Raw genomic sequence first — 23,914 nt, 5'->3', positions numbered from 1 at the left:
TTGGGTTGAGATCAGGTGACTGACTTGGCCATTCAAGAATATTCCACTTCTCTGCTTTAATAAACTCCTGGGTTGCTTTGGCTTTATGTTTTGGGTCATTGTCCATCTGTAGTATGAAACGACGACCAATCAGTTTGGCTGCATTTGGCTGGATCTGAGCACACAGTATGTCTCTGAATACCTCAGAATTCATTCGGCTGCTTCTATCCTGTGTCACATCATCAATAAACACTAGTGACCCAGTGCCACTGGCAGCCATGCATGCCCAAGCCACCACACTGCAGTGTTTTACTGATGATGTGGTATGCTTTGGATCATGAGCTGTACCACGCCTTCGCCATACTTTTCTCTTTCCATCATTCTGGTAGAGGTTGATCTTGGTTTCATCTGTCCAAAGAATGTTATTCCAGAACTGTGCTGGCTTTTTTAGATGTTTTTTAGCAAAGTCCAATCTAGCCTTTTTATTCTTGATGCTTATGAGTGGCTTGCACCGTGCAGTGAGCCCTCTGTATTTACTTTCATGCAGTCTTCTCTTTATGGTAGATTTGGATATTGATACGCCGACCTCCTGGAGAATGTTGGTCACTTGGTTGGCTGTTGTGAAGGGGTTTCTCTTCACCATGGAGATTATTCTGCGATCAACCACCACTGTTGTCTTCCGTGGGCGCCCAGGTCTTTTTGCATTGATGAGTTCACCAGTGCTTTCTTTCTCAGGATGTACTAAACTGTAGATCTTGCCACTCCTAATATTGTAGCAATTTCTCGGATGGGTTTTTTCTGTTTTCGCAGCTTAAGGATGGCTTGTTTCACTTGCATGGAGAGCTCCTTTGACTTCATGTTTACTTCACAGCAAAACCTTCCAAATGCAAGCACCACACCTCAAATCAACTCCAGGCCTTTTATCTGCTTAATTGAGAATGACATAACGAAGGGATTGCCCACACCTGTCCATGAAATAGCCTTGGAATCAATTGTCCAATTACTTTTGGTTCCTTTAACCCCTTCACCCCCAAGGGTGGTTTGCACGTTAATGACCAGGCCAATTTTTACAATTCTGACCACTGTCCCTTTATGAGGTTATAACTCTGGAACGCTTCAACGGATCTTGGCGATTCTGACACTGTTTTCTCGTGACATATTGTACTTCATGTTAGTGGTAAAATTTATTCGATATAACTTGCATTTATTTGTGAAAAAAACGAATATTTGGCAAAATTTTTGCAATTTTCCAACTTTTAATTTTTATGCCCTTAAATCACAGACATATGTCACGCAAAATACTTAATAAGTAACATTTCCCACATGTCTACTTTACATCCGCACAATTTTGGAACCAAAATTTTTTTTTGTTAGGGAGTTATAAGGGTTAAAAGTTGACCAGAAATTTCTCATTTTTACAACACTATTTTTTTTTAGGGACCACATCTCATTTGAAGTCATTTTGAGGGATCTATATAATAGAAAATACTTAAGTGTGACACCATTCTAAAAACTGCACCCCTCAAGGTACTCAAAACCACTTTCAAGAAGTTTATTAACCCTTCAGGTGTTTCACAGGAATTTTTGGAATGTTTAAATAAAAATGAACATTTAACTTTTTTTCACACAAAATTTATTTCAGCTCCAATTTGTTTTATTTTACCAAGGGTAACAGGAGAAAATGGACCCCAAAAGTTGTTGTACAATTTGTCCTGAGTACGCTGATACCCCATATGTGGGGGTAAACCACTCTTTGGGCGTATGGCAGAGCTCGGAAGGAAAGGAGCGCCATTTGACTTTCCAATGCAAAATTGACTGGAATTGAGATGGGACGCCATGTTGCATTTGGAGAGCCCCTGATGTGCCTAAACATTGAAACCCCCCACAAGTGACACCATTTTGGAAAGTAGACCCCCTAAGGAACTTATCTAGATGTGTGGTGAGCACTTTGACCCAACAAGTGCTTCACAGAAGTTTATAATGCAGAACCGTAAAAATATAAAATCATATTTTTTCACAAAAATGATCTTTTCGCCCCTATTTTTTTTATTTCCCCAAGGGTAAGAGAAGAAATTAGACCACAAAAGTTGTTGTGCAATTTGTCCTGAGTACGACGGTACCCCATATGTGGGGGTAAACCACTGTTTGGGCGCATAGCAGAGCTCGGAAGGGAAGGAGCGCTATTTTACTTTTCAATGCAAAATTTACTGGAATTAAGATGGGACGCCATGTTGCGTTTGGAGAGCCCCTGATGTGCCTAAATATTAAAACCCCCCACAAGTGACACTATTTTGGAAACTAGACCCCCTAAGGAACTTATCTTGATGTGTTTTGAGAGCTTTGAACCCCCAAGTGTTTCACTACAGTTTATAACGCAGAGCCGTGAAAATAAAAATTCCTTTTTTTTTCACAAAAATGATTTTTTAGCCCCCAGTTTTGTATTTTCACAAGGGTTTCAGGATAAATTGGACCCCAAAAGTTGTTGTCCAATTTGTCCTGAGTATGATGATACCCCATATGTGGGGGGGAACCACTGTTTGGGCACATGACAGAGCTCGGAAGGGAAGGAGCGCCATTTGGAATGCAGACTTAAATGGATTGGTCTGCAGGCGTCACGTTGCATTTGCAGAGCCCCTGATGTACCCAAACAGTACAAACCCCCCACAAGTGACCCCATATTGGAAACTAGACCCCCAAGGAACTTATCTAGATGTGTTGTGAGAACTTTAAACCCCCAAGTGTTTCACTACAGTTTACAACGCAGAGCCGTGAAAATAAAAAATCTTTTTCCCACAAAACTTATTTTTTAGCCCCCAGTTTTGTATTTTCCCAAGGGTAACAGGAGAAATTGGACCCCAAAAGATGTTGTCCAATTTGTCCTGAGTACGCTGATACCCCATATGTTGGGGTAAACCCCTGTTTGGGCACACGGGAGAGCTCTGAAGGGAAGGAGCACTGTTTTACTTTTTCAACGCAGAATTGGCTGGAATTGAGATCGGATGCCATGTCCCATTTGGAGAGCCCCTGATGTGCCTAAACAGTGGAAACCCCCAATTATAACTGATACCCTAATCCAAACACACCCCTTACCCTAATCCCAACAGTAACCCTAACCACACCTCTAACCCAGACACACCCAACCCTATTCCCAACCCTAAATGTAATCCCAACCCTAATGGGAAAATGGAAATAAATACATTTTTTTTATATTTTCCCTAACTAAGGGGGTGATGAAGGGGGGTTTGATTTACTTTTATAGCGGGTTATTTAGCGGATTTTTATGATTGGCAGCCGTCACAGACTGAAAGACCCTTTTTATTGCAAAAAATATTTTTTGCGTTACCACATTTTGAGAGCTATAATTTTTCCATATTTGAGTCCACAGAGTCATGTGAGGTCTTGTTTTTTGCGGGACGAGTTGACGTTTTTATTGGTAACATTTTCGGGCACGTGACATTTTTTGATCGCTTTTTTTTCCAATTTTTGTGAGGCAGAATGATCAAAAACTAGCTATTCATGAATTTCTTTTGGGGGAGGCGTTTATACCGTTCCACGTTTGGTAAAATTGATAAAGTAGTTTTATTCGTCGGGTCAGTACGATTACAGCGATATCTCATTTATATCATTTTTTTATGTTTTGGTGCTTTTATACGATAAAAACTATTTTATAGAAAAAATAATTATTCTGGTATCGCTTTATTCTCAGGACTATAACTTTTTTATTTTTTTGCTGATGATGCTGTATGGCGGCTCGTTTTTTGCGGGACAAGATGACGTTTTCAGCGGTATCATGGTTATTTATATCTGTATTTTTGATCGCGTGTTATTCCACTTTTTGTTCCGCGGTATGGTAATTTATTATTGTTATAGGGGCACTCAGAGTATTGTGACTGTCAAACAGGTCAGTATCAGTAAGATGAGTTTGTGCAGGCAGGGAATAGATGGGAACGGGGCTGGAAAAGTGAGAAATAATATGTGTCTTTGTTGTAATCTCTGGAGCTGAGTCCTGGCTGGAGAAGTTGTGTTGGTTTGTGCCAGATGGAAAAGACGGGAAATGCGAATGTTTCCATCAGAAAGAACATCACCTGTAAGTCACCATCTATAACTGTAGTGTAATCTTCTGTATGTTCTGCAGTAGTGGTATCTAGCACAATATGGTAGTAATAGCAGTGTTTTTTTTTTTTTTTTTTTTTTTTTTTAGACAGATTTATTTTCAATAAGGCTGGTTTCACATTTGCGTTTCATTGCGCTGCGGATGGCTGCGTGCTTTCTCTTGCTTCCTCCGTGAATCTCCGCCCAGACTCTGCCTACTGCGTCCTGCGGTTCCCTGCTTACCTATCTTTAATATTGGGTACGCAGGGACATGCATTGTATGTGGATGTGTCCGCATGCAGCGATTTGAGGTATGCGGCGATCGCAAAAAATGTTGCCCCTTTTTGAAGTGGCATATGGCGAAACGGCGTCATCGGGGTGGTGACATCTAGCTGAGTCTACCTCACTCTCAAGCTATAGGCACTTTATGTAAGTACTTCAAGGGCACCCTATTTTCGCTTTTGTCCTGTCATTTTGAGAGCAATTTCTCTCTTACCATAGTTTTAGGCACACTAAGCACTGCAATTGTTTGGCACATGCACTTTACATTGGGATCATTGGCTGTACCTATATTCATGCTTTATAGAAAAAATGAAAACACAAAAAAGCACAGTAAAACCAAAAACACTCTGTTGCAAAAAAAAATCACAGTGGACAGCAAGTGCTAGTAAAAAGATGGAAAAAACAGGGCATTTGGTTGAAACGTTTTTTGCAAAAAATGTATATTAAGCCGCTCTACCAAACGTCAAGGTATACCCATAACAGAGCAGTCCTAACTAATGTATGTAATCCCTATCTGATGTATTTAAAACCTGGTCATATGTACAATACATGTATGAGCAGGATTCAGAAAAGGAAGTGTTCTGGTTTTATAGAAAAAATGGAGTATAGGGGATAGTTTTTAATGTACTTGGTATATAATTGTTATGCCTATGAGCTTATATCCACTTGGATTGATTTGATCATGAATATGTAGACTTGCACTTGTCACTTTTGTTATTCCTGCTTGAATTTTTTACATTGTTTTAGTTGTTGAAATAAACATTGGTTATTTTATATTATTTGGTGGAATGGATCCTCTTTCCCTAAATTAAATTATTTGGGGAGGTGTAGATACTGTATATTTAGGGGATATATTCTCTAGTTATATTGAACTGGTAGACTGTGTTCATAAATCTATCCTATACTGTATAATCCCCGTGTAAGGGGCAGGTATCTATCCTATAGTATATAATCCCCCTGTAAGGGGGCGGGTATCTATCCTATAGAATATAATCCCCCTGTAAGGGGGCGGGTATCTATCCTATAGAATATAATCCCCCTGTAAGGGGGCAGGTATCTATCCTATCTACTATATAATTGTCTAAGGGTCACTTCCGTCCTTCTGTCTGTCGGCAACTCCGTCACGGATATTCATTCGCTGATTGGTCTCGCCAGCTGCCTGTCATGGCTGCCGCTACCAATCAGCGACGGCCACAGTCCTATTAGTCCCTCCCTACTCCCCTGCAGTCAGTGCCCGCTCCATACTCCCCGCAGTCACCGCTCACACATGGTTAATGCCAGCGGTAACGGACTGCGTTATGCCGCGGGTAACTCACTCCGTTACCGCCGCTATTAACCCTGTGTGACCAAGTTTTTACAGGATATTAAGTTAAAAATAATTTAAAAAAATAAAAAATCATTATATACTCACCTTCCGCCGCCTTTCCTGCTCCTCGCGACCCTCCGGTAACCGCTCCGTGCAAGCGGCAGGTTCCGGTAGCAAGGATTGAATGGGAGAAGGACCTGCCATGACGTCACGGTCATGTGACCGCGACGTCATCACAGGTCCTGCGCGAGAAGGACCTGCCATGACGTCACGGTCATGTGACCGCGACGTCATCACACCCTGGGACCGGAAGCTGCCGCCTGTACCGCGCACAGGCGACAGAACTACAAGTATGGTGAGTATGTTAGAACTACAAGGGGCCCTCGGATCGGAAGGTGAGTATGTTTATTTGTTATTTTTTAACCTGTGACATACATGGATGGGCAATATACTACGTCGCTGTGCAATATACTACGTCACTGGGCAATATACTACGTGGCTCTGTGCTGTATACTACGTGGCTGGGCAATATACTACGTGGCTGGGCAATATACTACGTGGGCTGTGCAATATACTACGTGGACATGCATATTCTAGAATACCCGATGCGTTAGAATCAGGCCACCATCTAGTAGAATATAATCCCCCTGTAAGGGGGCGAGTTTCTATCCAATAGTATATAACACCCCTGTAAGGGGGCGGGTATCTATCCTATAGTATATAAATCCCCCTATAAGCGGGCGGGTATCTATCCTATAGTTTATAATCCCCCTGTAAAGATATTGATATCTATCATATGGTATATAATCCCTTTGTAAAGCTAAATTCCATGATGAGTTTTTGTTGAGGGTTTTTTTGTGTTGCAGATTTTCAGCAATTATTAGATTGCTAATTTTTCATTGCTTTTCGGAGTGTTTTTTTTTAATATACGTTTTATCACGTTTTTGGCTTGTCATGTTTTAACCCCTTCATGACCGTTGGATTTTTCGTTTTTCAATCCCCTCCTTCCCAGAGCCATAACTTTTTTATTTTTCAGTCAATTTGGCCATGTGAGGGCTTATTTTTTTGCGGGACGAGTTGTACTTTTGAATGACACCATTGGTGTACTAGAAAACGGGAAAAAAATTCCAAGTGCGGTGAAATTGCAAAAAAAGTGCAATCCCACACTTGTTTTTTGTTTGTTTTTTTTGCTAGGTTCACTAAATGATAAAACTGACCTGCCATTATGATTCTCCAGGTCAGTACGAGTTCATAGACACCAAACATGTCTAGGTTATTTTTCACCTAAGTGGTGAAAAAAAATTCCAAACTTTGCAAAAAAATAAATAAAATTGCGCCATTTTCCGATACCCGTAGCGTCTCCATTTTTCGTGATCTGGGGTCGGGTGAGTGCTTATTTTTTGCGTGCCGAGCTGGCGTTTTTAATAATAGCATTTCGGTGCAGATACGTTCTTTTGATCGCCCGTTATTGCATTTTAATGCAATGTCGCGGCGACCAAAAAAAACGTAATTCTGGCGTTTCGATTTTTTTTTTCTCGTTACGCCGTTTTGCGATCAGGTTAATGCTTTTTTTTTATTGATAGATCGGGCGATTCTGAACGCGGCGATACCAAATATGTGTAGATTTGATATTTTTTTATTGATTTATTTTGATTGGGGCGAAAGGGGGGTGATTTAAACTTTTATATTTTTTTTATTTTTTTCACATTTTTTTTTACTTTTTTTTTTTTTACTTTTGCCATGCTTCTATAGCCTCCATGGGAGGCTAGAAGCAGGCACAGCCCGATCGGCTCTGCTATGTAGCAGCGATCATCAGATCGCTGCTATATAGCAGAATTGCAGGTGTGCTGTGAGCGCCGACCACAGGGTGGCGCTCACAGCTACCGGCGATCAGTAACCATAGAGGTCTCAAGGACCTCTATGGCTACAATATACAAGCATCGCCGACCCCCGATCATGTGACGGGGGTCGGCGATGCGCTCATTTCCGGCCGCCCGGCCGGATGCGGTAGTTAAATGCCGCTGTCTGCGTTTGACAGCGGCATTTAACTAGTTAATAGCGGCGGGTGATCGCGATTTCACCCGCCGCTATTGCGCGCACATGTCAGCTGTAAAAAACAGCTGACATGTCGCGACTTTGATGTGCGCTCACCGCCGGAGCGCACATCAAAGCAGGGGACCCGACATCGGACGGTATAGTACGTCCGATGTCGGGAAGGGTTAAACAAGGCTGCTTTGTCTTTGATACTTCCTGGTTTTTGGCTTTGACAAGGCTTTACTGATATATAGTCGTGTGCTGTTTACATGCATTTTTATCTGCAGATTTTCCGCATCTAATACCCGCAAGAGAAGTTGACCTGTTGTGGATTGCAAACACACACCACAGCTCAACATGTGGCGTGGGGTTGTCGTGTTGAAAAACTGCTTCTGGGACTTGTTGGAGACTGGCCGCACCAATGGTTCCCCAACCAAATCAATGAAATGCTGAACTGTTTGTGCACCTTGAATACAGATTGGAGGGGTCTGACTACCATACATTATGCCACCCAACACCATATTCCTGGGAGTAGGACCAATGTGTCGATACCTCGTGAATTCCTCTTCATTGCGTTGCCCATGTGGTCTCCAGCCTAATCTCCGTCTATCATTGTGCCCAAGACAAATGTAGGATTAATCGCTGAAGGTGATAGACCTCTATTCCGGTCTCTGGTCTCCATCTAGAAGCCATGTGTAAGAAGCCATGTGTAAAAAGCCATGAAGAAGCGTCCACGAGGAATTGTCATCCCAGTCCTATTTCCGGAATGATTGTGTGGGGTGACATAATGTACGGTAGCGGATCCCTCTAGTCTTCATTCTAGATAACTAACAGCTCTTCGTTAAATTGATTTGATCATGTAGCCAGTGGTGCAGCCATATCTCTAGTGTCCCGGGAGTAGTTTATTAGCACGACAACCCCAGATCACATGTTGCTAGTGGTACTGTGGCCTAAATGTGCTCGCATGGCTGCATCGTCTCCGGACTTGTCTCCCATTGGGGACGTCATTGGTCAGTGATTACACAGAAGCTGCCAGCAGCGGATCTTGATGATTTGCCCAAATGCATTCAGTGCAACAGAATGTTCCTCAGACGACCATTAATAACCTGAGTGATAGCAGGCGAGGCCGTAACCGTTGGGATTTCTGCACGTGGCTCTTAATCCAGACTGAAGAAATTGAGATTTTGTTTAATTTTTTTCCTGATTTGCAGATCCGTGCCGTTTCCATCGTTCCATGACTCCTCCTTGGTGTTGCAATTTCATTGCTGAGGAATGAGGAGTGTATATGATACTGTTTTTGGGTCTCGAAACCCATGATTGGCCTGGGACTTGTGGAAGAGAGTGTATGGGTGATTTTCAGTAGTGTGAATTAGCTCTTGCGAAAAGAAGTTTAGCCAAAAGCGGGGGCAAATGTAAGTAAGTGTGACTACAGAATCAAACTGAGCAAGGTTTGTTTTCAGTCTGCAGCCATGGGATACATAGGTCTGCATCGGAACTGTAGGCACAAAACGGTAATAGATTTGTCATTAAAGGTAAACTACTTGCAAATTTGCTGCTTCTTAGGAGCGAGTTCTGCCCACAGCTTTCATGTGTTAGAAGGATTTAGGTTGGTTAATTTTTATTTTTGGCACAAATATTTTTTTCTATATAAATAGCATCCAGTATTAGTGTATACTTGTATAATTCTTGCGTCGTTTTTTTTTTTTTTTTTTTCCTGTAGTGTAAATCACCGCATTCACACTGTCACCAGCACAGTCACCACCACCATGCAGGGCAACATGGCGGACCAAGGGTGGACCAAGAAGTGTCAACCGAGCAAGCAGTAGAGGATTACAGCAGCTGGGATATTGTAAAGGCCACTCAGTAAGTATAATGAAGAGGAAAAAAAACACAGCAAATATAGAATTAAAGGGAATTTGTCTTCAGGGTTTTGCTACACCATCGGACATCAACAAAATGTAGGGGCAGAGATACTAATTCTAGTGATGTATCAATTTTCAACACATTTTTTGGCACTGCATTTTTTTGTCTGCTTGGTGTGTCATGCTTCAAATAAAGCTGCTTTGTTTTTGATACTCCCTGGTATTTAGCTTTGAGAAAACTTTATTGACATACTTGGATGCGGATTACATGCGTGTTTCATGTGTTTCCTCCACGGAAATGCACTAAACATACATGTGTGTTTTTTAGCTGCGGAATTTCTGCATCTAATATAAGTCTATCGTCAAGATACGCAGAATGTACACGCAAGAGAGATTGACATGATGCGGTTTTGAATCACCCTCCCTGTAGATCGGTTAACACAGAGGAAAAAAAGCATAGTGGGCATGAGATTTCTGTAAATCTCGTGCACTTTGTTGGAACTGTAAGCTGCCGAGTTTTTGGTGCAGCAAAAATATGGAGCATCAAAAATGCACCAAAAGGTCATAGTAGGCTTACGTGGCTAGTCCATTTCTCTGTTACTGAGAAATCACATTTAAATTGATATGCAAATGAGGTTGACAGACTATGATAGGTCTGAAGCCTCTGTCACTCTAGCTCTACTCACCGACCTCCTCCTGCTTGACTGACAGCCACCATGCTCTGTTACTTCAGGCAAAGGAGCATCAGTCAAGCATGAGGAAGGGGTTTTATGTTGGGTGGGGAATAGAGCTGGAGTGACAGAGGCTTCAGATCTACCATAATCCTTCAGCCTCATTTGAATATCAATTCTTATGTTGATTACTCATGAATGGAAGAACAGACCAGTCTTTTTGTTTGAAAGAGCTCCAAGCGCATTCCAATAGTTTGGGGGGTGAAATCCTGCTGATAGATTCCATTTAAATGAGTTCTACCAAGATTGCAGCCTATTAAAGATCCAAAAGAGGTGGACAGTTACAGATCTTGGGGACCCCCACCAATCATAAACCCAGTGGTCCTTATGCTAAATAAATGCCAAAAATAATTGATTCACATAGAAAGAAGTATAAGGCCGTGGATGTGTTCTGCAGATATCCGTTCCAAAATATACAGTAACTATAGACTCTGATTATTGTGTTTTTGTTGTGTGTGTTTTTTTTTTTGTTTTTTTTTCATGCATTTTCGCCTTTGATGCCGATTTGAAGAAGCATTTTTAAATAAGTTGTTTTTTTTAGTACAGAAAAGTTTTGATTCTGGACTTAAAAATGCAATTTTTTTTTCTTTTTTTGCAAGGATTTGTTAAGGCTCTTCATAGATGCCTATAGAGAAAAAAAGATGCCAATAAATTCAGAATGCAGGAGTTTTAATGAGATCAGTCACTTTGCTGGGACGGCAGATTTTTTTTTTTTTTTTTTTTTTTGCTGAAAGAAGGGTACGATTTACTCCACCTGGGAGCTCGGCATGGCTTTGACAAAATGTCACATCATAGAGGCACAAATTGTAATGGTATCTCCGGGGTTACCTCATTTCAGAGAAAATCCAAAGAGCAAATTGCCTGTCTGCTTCTTGTAGCGCAAAGGGTGAAGTCCGAAGCATTTATCAAAGCTGCATCCAAAGGAACATTTTCGTGTCTGCAGCAGCTTCATCCTGTGGACTGTACCTGGGAGGCTGCAAACCTCTGGCATTTTGTTACTGGCACATGTTTTATTGCCTCTAAGGCCCCTTTCACACATTAGTTTTTTGCTATCAGTTGCAATCCATCGAATTTTGACAAAAACGAATCCGGTGACTGATGCCGCCGCATCTTTTAACTTTTTTTTGTGTACGTCGAAAAATCTGACAGCGATGGATCAGTCACCGTCTGTTGTTTGTTCGAATGGAAGCCTATGGGCGCCAGATCTGTCAAATTACGGAATCCAGCGACGGATTCCGTTTTTTTTAACTGAGCATGCTCCAATTTATTTAGGATCCAATTAGCCAGATCCGCTAGTCGGATCCCTCAAAAAAACGAATCTGTCAAATCTGTTGTTCACAATCTGTGACGGATCCGTTGAGCCAACGGATTGTGACTGAGGGCAAAAAACTGGTGTGAAAGGGGCCTTAGAGATTTCTCTCTGGCTTCTTGGCTTTTAACCAGCAGCAGGGGACAACCTTTTGTGCAGGAAACTCCACACCACCAGGCGGGTTGGTTTGTTTCTTGCACTGCAGATAACTGTTGCCTCCTCTGTGCCTCTTTTCTTGTCGTCCCCTCCCCCCACCCAGTGTCTGTTTGCTTTTTGACTGGTACAGGGTTATTAACCTGCACTGTATTGTAGTGTAAATTACCGTCTGTTTACTTTGCCTCAATGATTCAGGCAGCCTTTGTTCTACCCTGTCCCATAACACAACACTGTGGGAAATGCCTGCTGCAATAAAGGTACCGTCACACTAGGCGATATCGCCAGCGATCCGTGACGTTGCAGCGACCTGGATAGCGATATCGCTGTATTTGACACGCAGCAGCGATCTGGATCCCGCTGTGAAATTGCTGGTCGCTGCTAGGTCTGCACTATATTTGGTCGCTAGGTCGCCGTGTATCGCCGTGTTTGACAGCAAAAGCAAGGATACCAGCGATATTTTACACTGGTAACCAGGGTAAACATCGGGTTACTAAGCGCAGGGCCGCGCTTAGTAACCCGATGTTTACCCTGGTTACCAGCGTAAAAGTTAAAAAAACAAACAGCACATACTCACCAGCGCGTCCCCCAGCCTCTGCTTCCTGACACTGACTGAGCGCCGGCCCTAAACTGAAAGTGAAAGCACAGCGGTGACGTCACCGCTCTGCTGTTAGGGCCGGAGCTCAGTCAGTGTCAGGAAGCAGAGGCTGGGGGACGCGCAGGTGAGTATGTGCTGTTTGTTTTTTTTAACTTTTACGCTGGTAACCAGGGTAAACATCGGGTTACTAAGCGCGGCCGTGCGCTTAGCAACCCGATGCTTACCCTGGTTACCCGGGGACCTCGGCATCGTTGGTCGCTGGAGAGCGGTCTGTGTGACAGCTCTCCAGCGACCAAACAGCGACGCTGCAGCGATCGGCATCGCTGTCGCTATCGCTGCAGCGTCGCTTAATGTGACGGTACCTTAATATAACTATACCGATGCTGCAATGCACATTATAGATAGATGGCAACACCCTTAAAGCAAACATGACAGCCTGAGGCTGCACTACTGAGACATTCAGGAATTTGCTCTGATCGCCATCAGTCAGATTACCATCTACCGTATATCAATATCTACATATAAAGCAATTGCCACTACTTGCCCCCGTCCAAACGTTGCGTATCTACTGCACATGTACTGGACATCATGGGGCATTGTGGAGGCATAGCTGCTGGTCTTCCAAAATTATTGCCAGAATTCAATTGGAACTAACAGACGTCTGCAAAAACTGGAATTAGCAATCACTCAGTGTAACCCCTTGGATGTCATCGCTCATTACAACTGTAGCATCTAAGGCTACTTTCACACTTGCGTCGTGTGACGTCCATCGCAATCCGTCATTTTGGGGGAAAAAACGGATCCTGCAAATGTGCCAGCAGGATACGTTTTTTGCCCATAGACTTGTATTGCCGACGGATCGTGACGTATGGCCATACGTCGCGTTCGTCGTGCACTGGATGCGTCGTGTTTTGGCGGACCGTCGGCACGAAAAAACGTTCAAGGGAACGTTTTTTTCGTACGTTGCGTCTGCCATTTCCTACCGCGCATGCGCAGCCAGAACTCCGCCCCCTCCTCCCCAAACTTTAGAATGGGCAGTAGATGCGTTGAAAAACTGCATCCCGCTGCACACGTTGTGCCAAATTTTCACAGCGTGCGTCGGTACGTCGCAACGACGCTTGGCGACGGACCCGTACCGACGCAAGTGTGAAAGAAGCCTATGTGGTTCTGGAGATTGGGGGTTAAGTGGTAAAAACCCTTTTAACCCTCATCCTCTCCGCAAAGTATTGGTGTGCTTACGTTATGCAGAAAATCAATTGCAGATTTTACCAAGAGCTTTTTTTTTTTTTTTTTTGTACGATCTGTATCAAAATCTGAGTATACAAAAACGAAACTGGGAACGAAAGAAAGCGCAATAGGGTCTTAACCAGTAAAATGGAGGTGGAAAGGAATCCACTCACCTTGTATGGTTGCTACAGAGCAACATGAAACTGGCATGAAATCTATATCAGCTGCTGCAAGGACTTTGGGCACTGGACAGACCAAACAGTACGGAACAATCGGGATGGTGATGTCACATCCACAATGGTTTCCAACGGATAAAAATTATAATGTTTATTGTAAAGGTGTAAAGGTACCTTCACACGAAACGACATCGCTAGCGATCCGTGACGTTGCAGCGTCCTGGCTAGCGATATCGTTTCGTTTGACACGCAGCAGCGATCAGGATCCTGCTGTGATGTCGCTGGTCGCTGAATAAAGTCCAGAACTTTATTTGGTCGTCCGATCGCCGTGTATCGTTGTGTTTGACACCAAAAGCAACGATACCAGCGATGTTTTACACTGGTAACCAGGGTAAACATCGGGTTACCAAGCGCAGGGCCGCGCTTAGTAACCCGATGTTTACCCTGGTTACCAGCGTAAAAGTAAAAAAAACAAACAGCACATACTTACATGCGTCCCCCAGCGTCTGCTTCCTGACACTTACTGAGCGCCGGCCCTAAAAGTGAAAGTGAAAGCACAGCGGTGACGTCACCGCTGTGCTGTTAGGGCCGGAGCTCAGTCAGTGTCAGGAAGCAGACGCTGGGGGACGCATGTAAGTATGTGCTGTTTGTTTCTTTTACTTTTACGCTGGTAACCAGGATAAACATCGGGTTACTAAGCGCGGCCCTACGCTTAGCAACCCGATGTTTACCCTGGTTACCCGGGGACCTCGGCGTCGTTGGTCGCTGGAGAGCTGTCTGTGTGACAGCTCTCCAGCGATAAAACAACGACGCTGCAGCGATCGGCATCGTTGTCGCTATCGCTGCAGCGTCGCTTTGTGTGAAGGTACCGTCACATTAAGCGACGCTGCAGCGATAGCGACAACGATGCCGATCGCTGCAGCGTCGCTGTTTGATCGCTGGAGAGCTGTCATACAGACCGCTCTCCAGCGACCAACGATGCCGAGGTCCCCGGGTAGCCAGGGTAAACATCGGGTTGCTAAGCGCAGGGCCGCGCTTAGTAACCTGATGTTTACCCTGGTTACCAGCGTAAAAGTAAAAAAACAAACAGTACATACTCACCTGCGCGTCCCCCAGCTTCTGCTTCCTGACACTGACTGAGCGCCGGCCCTAACAGCACAGCGGCTTTCACTTTCACTTTAGGGCCGGCGCTCAGTCAGTGTCAGGAAGCAGACGCTGGGGGAGGTATGACGCTGGGTGAGTATGTACTGTTTGTTTTTTTTACTTTTACGCTGGTAACCAGGGTAAACATCGGGTTACTAAGCGCGGCCCTGCGCTTGGTAACCCGATGTTTACCCTGGTTACCAGTGTAAAACATCGCTGGTATCGTTGCTTTTGGTGTCAAACACAACGATACACGGCGATCGGACGACCAAATAAAGTTCTGGACTTTATTCAGCGACCAGCGACATCACAGCAGGATCCTGATCGCTGCTGCGTGTCAAACGAAACGATATCGCTAGCCAGGACGCTGCAACGTCACGGATCGCTAGCGATATCGTTTAGTGTGACGGTACCTTTAAAGGTTTACAAGGTCAACGTGTTTCGAGGTTGCTTAGGACCTCTTCTTCAGGACAGAAACCTGGTGTGACTGACAGCTCTGTCATCTCTCTCCTCGCTACTCCTCCGCTTCCTCCCTCTGCAAATCTCTTCACTGGCTCCCAATCCCTCAGCATATCCAGTTCAAATTACTAATACTGACCTACAAAGCCATCCATAACCTGTCTCCTCCATATATCTCTGAACTAATCTCCCGATATCTTCCCTCACGTAATCTCCGGTCCTCCCAAGACCTCCTTCTCTCCTCCACACTTATTCGCTCCTCACCCAACCGCCTCGAGGACTTCTCCCTAATATCCCCCATCCTCTGGAATTCTCTGCCCCAACACGTCCGACTATCAACCACATTCATATCCTTCAGACGGAACCTGAAAACCCACCTCTTCAGGAAAGCCTTCAGCCTGCACTGACCGCGCTGCCTCCTCACCGCTACCGAAGCTACCGCCTCACCAACGCCTCGACCTATTGTCTCCTTCCCCACCATCCTGTAAAATGTAAGCCCGCAAGGGCAGGGTCCTCGCCCCTCTGTATCAGTCTGTAATTGTTAGTTTGCTTACTGTAAGTGATATCTGTAATTTGTATGTAACCCCTCCTCATGTACAGCACCATGGAATCAATGGTGCTATATAAATAAATAATAAAAATAATACTCCCCTGCAAAGTAAACAAAGTAAGTTCTCATGCACCAAGGACAACATCTGCAAGGAGTTTGTATGTTCTCCCTGTGTTTGCTTGGGTTTCCTCCCACATTCCAAAGACATACTGATAGGGATTCTGGATTCTGAGCCCCAGTGGGGACAGTGCCGTCTATAACGATGTGTGTTATTAGTGGCGCTATATAAGGCTACTTTCACACTAGCGTCGTTTTGAATACGTCGCAATGCGTCGTTTAGGAGAAAAAACGCATCCTGCCCCGTGCCGACGCTAGTGTGAAAGCAGCCTAAGTGAGTAAATCAACTAAAAAAAAAAAAAAAATACAGCTACTATTACAGAAACCTAAAGGTATGGCTCTCGGAATGAGCAAATGGGAAACAAAAAATAAAACTAAACTTTCTTTTTCTGGCTCTTAGATTTTTTTTTTTTTTAAAGAAGCTCTCATTATGGCCCTCCTCCCACATTCACATTAAATGGAAATTGATGGGACCAGCTGTTTATGAGGGCCTCACAACCAGAGGTGTCTTTCAGTGTCTTTCTTTTCTTTTCCCTTTTTTTTTTTTCCCCTTCTCATTCTTGTTCTCTTTCCATTCGTCTGTTATCTTATCAATCAATGAAAAAAAATGACGCCGCACCAGTTTTGGAGTCAAGGATCAATGTTATATCACTGGTTGCAGTAGTCCAAAAAACAGATCATATGACAATTTTAAAAAAAAAAAAGCCAGCAGCACTCAAAAAATTGAAAACTACCATACATCCAGTGAAATTTTTAATAAGCCATATGTGCAACAGGTAACATTTCGGTTCCACAAAGCCTTTCTCAAACCTACTGAAATCAGCTGATGGTGTACGGGTTAACTTACTCTATACTTACCTCCCCGGATGTTCCTGTGATAATGCTTTCACCCTTGGTCTGTATACATTCAGACTTATGTCCCCTGTGACCGCTGCCAGCAAAGCTGTGGAGTCAGTAAGCCAAACCTCCAACTACTCAATTTCCCTGACTCCCGACTCCACCGCACCTCCTCACTACTGAGCATGTACATAAAGTGCAGCACAGGTTCATCTCAACTAAAGGCCCCGTCACACTTAGCGACGCTAAAGCAATCCCGACAACGATACGACCTGTCAGGGATCGTTGCTGCGTCGCTATGTGGTCGCTGGTGAGATGTCAAACAGTGAGATCTTCCCAACGACGCAGCAGCGATGCGGCGACCTGTACAACGATGTCGTTGGTCGTTGTGACCCTGTCACATGGCAGCTATTATGACGATTCAGACCTCGATGAGGGACGTCCTGTGTGACGTTGTAGTCAACGAGGTCGTTGGTAAGGTGTCAAACACAGCGATGTGTGCTACCTAGCGGGACCTCAACGATCAAAAAAAGGTCCAGGCCATTCCGACACGACTAGCGATCTCACAGCAGGGGCCTGGTCGCTGCTACGTGTCAAACATAGCGAGATCGCTACTGAGGTCGCTGTTGCGTCACAAAACTTGTGACTCAGCAGCGATCTCGCTAGCGACCTCGCTTAGTGTGACGGGGGCTTAAAAGCCAAGATCCTTAGGTCAGGAACAGAACAGATAGTCATAGGACATTTCATAACTTTTCCCAAATTCCTATTAAATGTACTGCATTGAACTACTGTAGCCAATTTATTATATATTTTCAGAGTCAGTCCATTTTATTCCGACTCCCCCCAAAATGGCCATGAACTCCATTCCACAGCTCTGGCTTAAAGAATACAGATTTATATGATCATATATATACGGAAACATTCATTTGTATAGTGTGAGAACTCCATCAAGGATGATCCTTTTTGTTTCTCCTTCTCCTCTCCTCCCCCCGCCTTCTCTCCTCCCCCCGCCTTCTCTCCTCTCCTCCCCCCGCCTTCTCTCCTCTCCTCCCCCCGCCTTCTCTCCTCTCCTCCCCCCGCCTTCTCTCCTCTCCTCCCCCCGCCTTCTCTCCTCTCCTCCCCTCGCCTTCTCTCCTCTCCTCCCCCGCCTTCTCTCCTCTCCTCCCCCCGCCTTCTCTCCTCTCCTCCCCCCGCCTTCTCTCCTCTCCTCCCCCCGCCTTCTCTCCTCTCCTCCCCCCGCCTTCTCTCCTCTCCTCCCCCCGCCTTCTCTCCTCTCCTCCCCCCGCCTTCTCTCCTCTCCTCCCCCCGCCTTCTCTCCTCTCCTCCCCCCGCCTTCTCTCCTCTCCTCCCCCCGCCTTCTCTCCTCTCCTCCCCCCGCCTTCTCTCCTCTCCTCCCCCGCCTTCTCTCCTCTCCTCCCCCGCCTTCTCTCCTCTCCTCCCCCGCCTTCTCTCCTCTCCTCCCCCGCCTTCTCTCCTCTCCTCCCCCGCCTTCTCTCCTCTCCTCCCCCGCCTTCTCTCCTCTCCTCCCCCGCCTTCTCTCCTCTCCTCCCCCGCCTTCTCTCCTCTCCTCCCCCGCCTTCTCTCCTCTCCTCCCCCGCCTTCTCTCCTCTCCTCCCCCGCCTTCTCTCCTCTCCTCCCCCGCCTTCTCTCCTCTCCTCCCCCGCCTCTCCTCTTCTCCGCCTTCTCTCCTCTCCTCCCCCCGCCTTCTCTCCTCTCCTCCCCCCGCCTTCTCTCCTCTCCTCCCCCCGCCTTCTCTCCTCTCCTCCCCCCGCCTTCTCTCCTCTCCTCCCCCCGCCTTCTCTCCTCTCCTCCCCCCGCCTTCTCTCCTCTCCTCCCCCGCCTTCTCTCCTCTCCTCCCCCCGCCTTCTCTCCTCTCCTCCCCCCGCCTTCTCTCCTCTCCTCCCCCCGCCTTCTCTCCTCTCCTCCCCCCGCCTTCTCTCCTCTCCTCCCCCCGCCTTCTCTCCTCTCCTCCCCCCGCCTTCTCTCCTCTCCTCCCCCCGCCTTCTCTCCTCTCCTCCCCCCGCCTTCTCTCCTCTCCTCCCCCCGCCTTCTCTCCTCTCCTCCCCCCGCCTTCTCTCCTCTCCTCCCCCCGCCTTCTCCCCAGCCTTCGCTTTTTCTTCACTCCGCCTTCGCCCTTCCATTATGGGTGCGGCAGTATTGTATTAAATGCTTCTCCACCTGTATTGTATAATAAAATAAGCTGTCTGCTGTTCTCAAATTTCCTTTGTGTGAGCAATAATATCTTTTGGTTTTGTTTCAGACATGGCTTACTTGATCGATGCAGAGAGCTGGTAGAGGCGGGTTATGATGTTCGACAACCAGATAGTGAGAATGTGACTCTCCTGCACTGGGCGGCTATTAATAATAGAGTCAATCTTGTAAAGTATGTGATTGTGTATACATGCCCTGCTCATATACTGCATTAATCTACAGAACAACTGAAAGTGCTGATATTTTCCTGACAATATGATTCTTTCAAACCCAGGTACTTCATTTCCAAAGGAGCAATTGTGGATCAGCTTGGAGGAACTTTAAACTCCACTCCACTTCATTGGGCCGTCAGGTACTGGAGCCTTAATTCATCAGTATTAAAGACTGCAATTATAGGGAATAAAGAAAAAAGTGTCTGTCCATGTTCATCAAAATCCATTGAAAAGCACCACAGCCATTGCCTCATTTCATGCATAAGTAATGGCTTGCATTATAGTAGTTATATTCTTGTACTTACCGAGCAGTGTTATAGTAGTTATATTCTTGTACACAGGGGCAGTATTATAGTAGTTATATTCATGTGCATAGGGACAGTATTATAGTAGTTATATTCTTGTGCATAGGGGCAGTATTATAGTAGTTATATTCCTGTACATAGGGGCAGTGTTATAGTAGTTATATTCTTGTACATAGGGGCAGTGTTATAGTAGATATATTCTTGTACATAGGGGCAGTATTATAGTAGTTATATTCTTGTACATAGGAGCAGTATTATAGTAGTTATATTCTTCATTCTTCAGGTTGGATGCACAACCTGGGGAGAACACACAGCGACCCCTACCTGTGACACGAGTCACTACCTCACATTGCAATCACAGCTACACCTGCGAATGCCATGCACACCTACGACCTTCATACGCATTCTGGGAAGCACAAACAGCGCCCCCTAGCTGTAACAGGGGTCACAGTCTCACAATAGGGAGCAGTATTATAGTAGTTATATTCTTGTACATAGGGGGCAGTATTATAGTAGATATATTGTTGTACATAGGAGCAGTATTATAGTAGTTATATTCTTGTACATAGGAGTAGTATTATAGTAGTTATAATCTTGTACATAGGGGCAGTATTATAGTAGTTATATTCTTGTACATAGGAGTAGTATTATAGTAGTTTTATATTCTTGTATATAGGAGCAGTATTATAGTAGTTATATTCATGTACATAGGAGCAGTATTATAGTAGTTATATTCTTGTATATAGGAGCAGTATTATAGTAGTTATATTCTTGTACGTAGGGGCAGTATTATAGCAGTTATATTCTTGTACATAGGGGGCAGTATTATAGTAGATATATTCTTGAACATAGGAGCAGTATTGTAGTAGTTATATTTTTGTATGTTTGTTATATTTTTTTATGGTTTCTAAGTGGACACATTGGGTAAAAAAATATTTAACAATAGATAAATACAAAACATTTACGGTCCATACCTTTTCAGGTTATTAGAAGAGGAAATGGGGTAGTAACCAGTAAGGCTGCATGCCTCTGGCTTCTGATTACTAAACCCATATCCTGTGTGGTAAGTGGTAGCCTTCCTCCCCCCTGTAGCTGTCGTTATAAGATTACTGCTGTGGGAATTCTGAAAATGCAGAAAGTTCCTCATTGAGTCACATTCTAGGTAAACCGGCCCATCTGCCATGTGTTATCTGGATAACCATCTCGGCAGGGAGAGGCCGGCCAGGTGAAATAATGTGCAGTAATAATTGCTGCCGGGATACTCCGCTTTGTGGCAGTGGGTCAGGTATCTGCTTCCTAACTGTCTACTTGTAAATAAAGTTTATCTGTATTTCAATGAAATGTTTATCAACTTTATAATATACCGTACTTTCAATTCCAACCTACTGTCAATATGTGAATGAAGCCTTAAAGCTGAAAACTACAGGTTTCCGGACTCTAGACGGAAACAGGAATGTTTCCAATCTTGGAAAGCAGCATTGAGATCTTGAAAATTGTAGAAAATTGAATCACAAAGTGTGTTAGGAAGTTACTGAACTTTTCAATGAGCTCTGATAAAGCTTTATTTTCGAGTTAAGACCTTGCTAGACAGGCGTTGTTCTTGCCACAGTACTTAAAATCGCTTTACGGTATGTGCACACGTAGAATGGTCCACTGTGGATTTTTCCGCAGCGGATTTGATAAATCAACAGGGCAAAAACACTGCAATTCTCCTGCGGATTTATCGTGGATTTACCGCGGTTTTTGTGCGGATTCCACCACGGTTTTACACCTGCGGTTTTCTATTATGGAGCAGGTGTAAAACCGCTGCGGATTCCGCACAAAGAATTGACATGCTGCGGAATGTAAACCGCTGCGTTTCCGCGCGGTTTTTTCCGCAGCATGTGCACTGCGGATTGCGTTTCCCATAGGTTTACATTGTACTGTAAATGCATGGGAAACTGCTGCGGACACGCTGTGAATACGCAGCGTGTGAACATAGCCTTAAAATCATAGTTTTTTACTGTGATTTTTTTTTTTTTTTTTTTTTTTTTGCTGTGCTTTTGAAAAAAACAATGCAGCCACAAATTCAGCTTTAAGGCCCTTAGAACAAGCAAGCTCCAATTGACTTGCAACATCATTGATTGGCGTTTGCGAGTAGATTGTCATATTGCCTGCAATATAATATTCTGATGTTGCTCCATTAATGTGTTGTGCAGAGAAGGATATGGGATGGGGACCCCTGGGAAGGAAGCTGCACATCCCTGCCATTAATTCCTGTCCTGTTCTTTAGGAAAAACAGTGGCATATGGGCTGGAGATACAGAGCAATTAGTTTTTCAGTTACATAATTATTGTTGTTATTACGGAACTGCAATTATTACGTATGGATTGAAAATAGCGGAAGAACCGTGACAGGAATAGTGCACTGGTTCCAACTTTTGCAACTCTCTGTAGTTGAAGTTGCATTGACTGTATATAGCCTTGGCCTTGGTGCGATTTAACCTGGTTTAAAAAAAAATCCATCTTCATATACGTTGCTAGTTTATCCTTGATATGGACCACCTCCACATTTAGGACCCTCATCTATTTGTGTCTCACTCTGGAGGACCCTGTGTCTGTGTCTCTGGAGATCTTTGTATTGCATGACTCCCTATTGAGAACTATGTAATACTTCGTTTCACCAGTGGGTGGTGCTGTAGGAAAATTGAAAATTTACCGCTAGGTTTCCTCAAGAATTAAAGATTATTAGGGCTTCTTACGGCAATAATTAGCTTATGATGGACCCATCCTACAAAAAAGCTCTCGAATTATAATGGCACTGACAGACTCCTATTTTAACACGTTTCTTTGGTTGATGTGGTTACATTTCTTTGTTTTCCCTCCTTATTGCTCAGACAAGGACACCTCCAGACTATTATACTTCTGATGAAATGCGGTGCTGATCCGAGTCTGATAGATGGGGAAGGATATAACAGCGTGCACCTGGCCGTCCTGTACCAGCACCTGCCCATCATAGCTTACCTAATCGCAAAGGGACAGGTAAGTGATGCTGAAAAATGGAATATGACTTAATTTCAACTTCCCATTTTATGTAAAAGTTTTAAAAAATATTTAAAAAATATAAAAGTTCAAATCACCCCCATGCTAAATAAATTAAACCCTTTCTACCATCAGACGGAATAGTACATCTGATGGCAGATCCCCTGCTTTGATGCGGGCTCTCGCGGTGAGCCCACATCAAAGCCGGGACATGTCAGCTGTTTTGAACAGTTGACATGTGCCCGCAGTAGGCGCTGGTGGAATCTCGATCCGTCCGCACCTATTAACTAGTTAAATGGCGCTATGAAACTCTTGACAGCGGCATTTAACAAGCACATCCAGACGGAAATGCGCGCACCGCTGACCGCCATCACATGATCGTGGGTCAGCGGTGTGTCGGGATGACAACCAGAGGTCTCCTGAAGACCTCTATGGTTGTTGATGCCAGATTGCTATGAGCGCCACCCTGTGGCCGGCGCTTATAGCAATGCTGTAATTCTGCTACATAGGAGCGATCTGAGCATCGCTCCTATCTAGCAGAGCCGATCAGGCTACGCCAGCTTCTAGCCTCCCATGGAGACTATTGAAGCATGGCAAAAGTATAAAAAAAAAAGTTTTAAAATATGTGAAAAAAATATATATATAAAAGTTTAAATCGCCCCCCTTTCGCCCCATTCAAAATAAAAAAATAAATAAAAATCAAACCTACACATATTTGGTATTGCCGCGTTCAGAATCGCCCAATCTATCAATAAAAAAAGGATTAACCTGATCGCTAAATGGCATAGCGAGAAAAAAATTAAAAACCCCAGAATTACGTTTTTTTAGTTGCCGCAACATTGCATTCAAATGCAATAATAGGCGATCGAAAGAACGTATTTCTCTATCGCCTCTCATTAGGGGACACAGGAACCATGGGTGTATGCTGCTGCCACTAGGAGGCTGACACTATGCAAATAAAAAAAGCTAGCTCCTCCTCTGCCGTGTACACCCCACCGACAGGAAGTAGGATATTCAGTTTAGCTTAGTGTCAGTAGGAGGTGGACACGGGTCTTTCACTAGACCCTTATCTACCTCAATGTGCGTCGTTTCTTTTCAGATTTTCCAGAGGGATACAGGGTGAACAGTCACACCTGTAGTCCCACAATGCGGACTATGAGTACGGCGTGTACTGCCACCCCGTATCCTCATAGATCCCTCTCCAGGACCAAGAGCCTAGCACACAAGCGTGCTTAGAAGTCCGGTCCTGGCTCCGTCCCCCACCCACTCGCCCACCATAGCCTGTCGGTTGGAGGAGACGAGGACGTCCAT

At 44.5% G+C, this 23,914-nt stretch overlaps 1 protein-coding gene across 2 annotated transcripts in view; it reads left to right on the top strand.

The window, feature by feature from the left end:
* Positions 1 to 23,914, top strand: part of ZDHHC13 (zDHHC palmitoyltransferase 13) — a 53,068-nt gene that overhangs the window by 5,766 nt on the left and 23,388 nt on the right. For both annotated transcript variants that reach the window (XM_077287210.1, XM_077287209.1), the window contains exons 2-5: positions 9,414 to 9,556; positions 19,116 to 19,238; positions 19,341 to 19,418; positions 22,459 to 22,603. In XM_077287210.1, the coding sequence (XP_077143325.1) occupies positions 9,414 to 9,556; positions 19,116 to 19,238; positions 19,341 to 19,418; positions 22,459 to 22,603 (489 nt within the window). The remainder of the gene's footprint in view (positions 1 to 9,413; positions 9,557 to 19,115; positions 19,239 to 19,340; positions 19,419 to 22,458; positions 22,604 to 23,914) is intronic.

The sequence above is a fragment of the Ranitomeya variabilis genome, chromosome 2, assembly GCF_051348905.1.
Source record: "Ranitomeya variabilis isolate aRanVar5 chromosome 2, aRanVar5.hap1, whole genome shotgun sequence".
Classification (NCBI taxonomy): Eukaryota; Metazoa; Chordata; class Amphibia; order Anura; family Dendrobatidae; genus Ranitomeya; species Ranitomeya variabilis.
The sequence above is the reverse complement of the archived record's forward strand: the minus strand, read 5'-3'. Positions and strand labels throughout refer to the sequence as shown.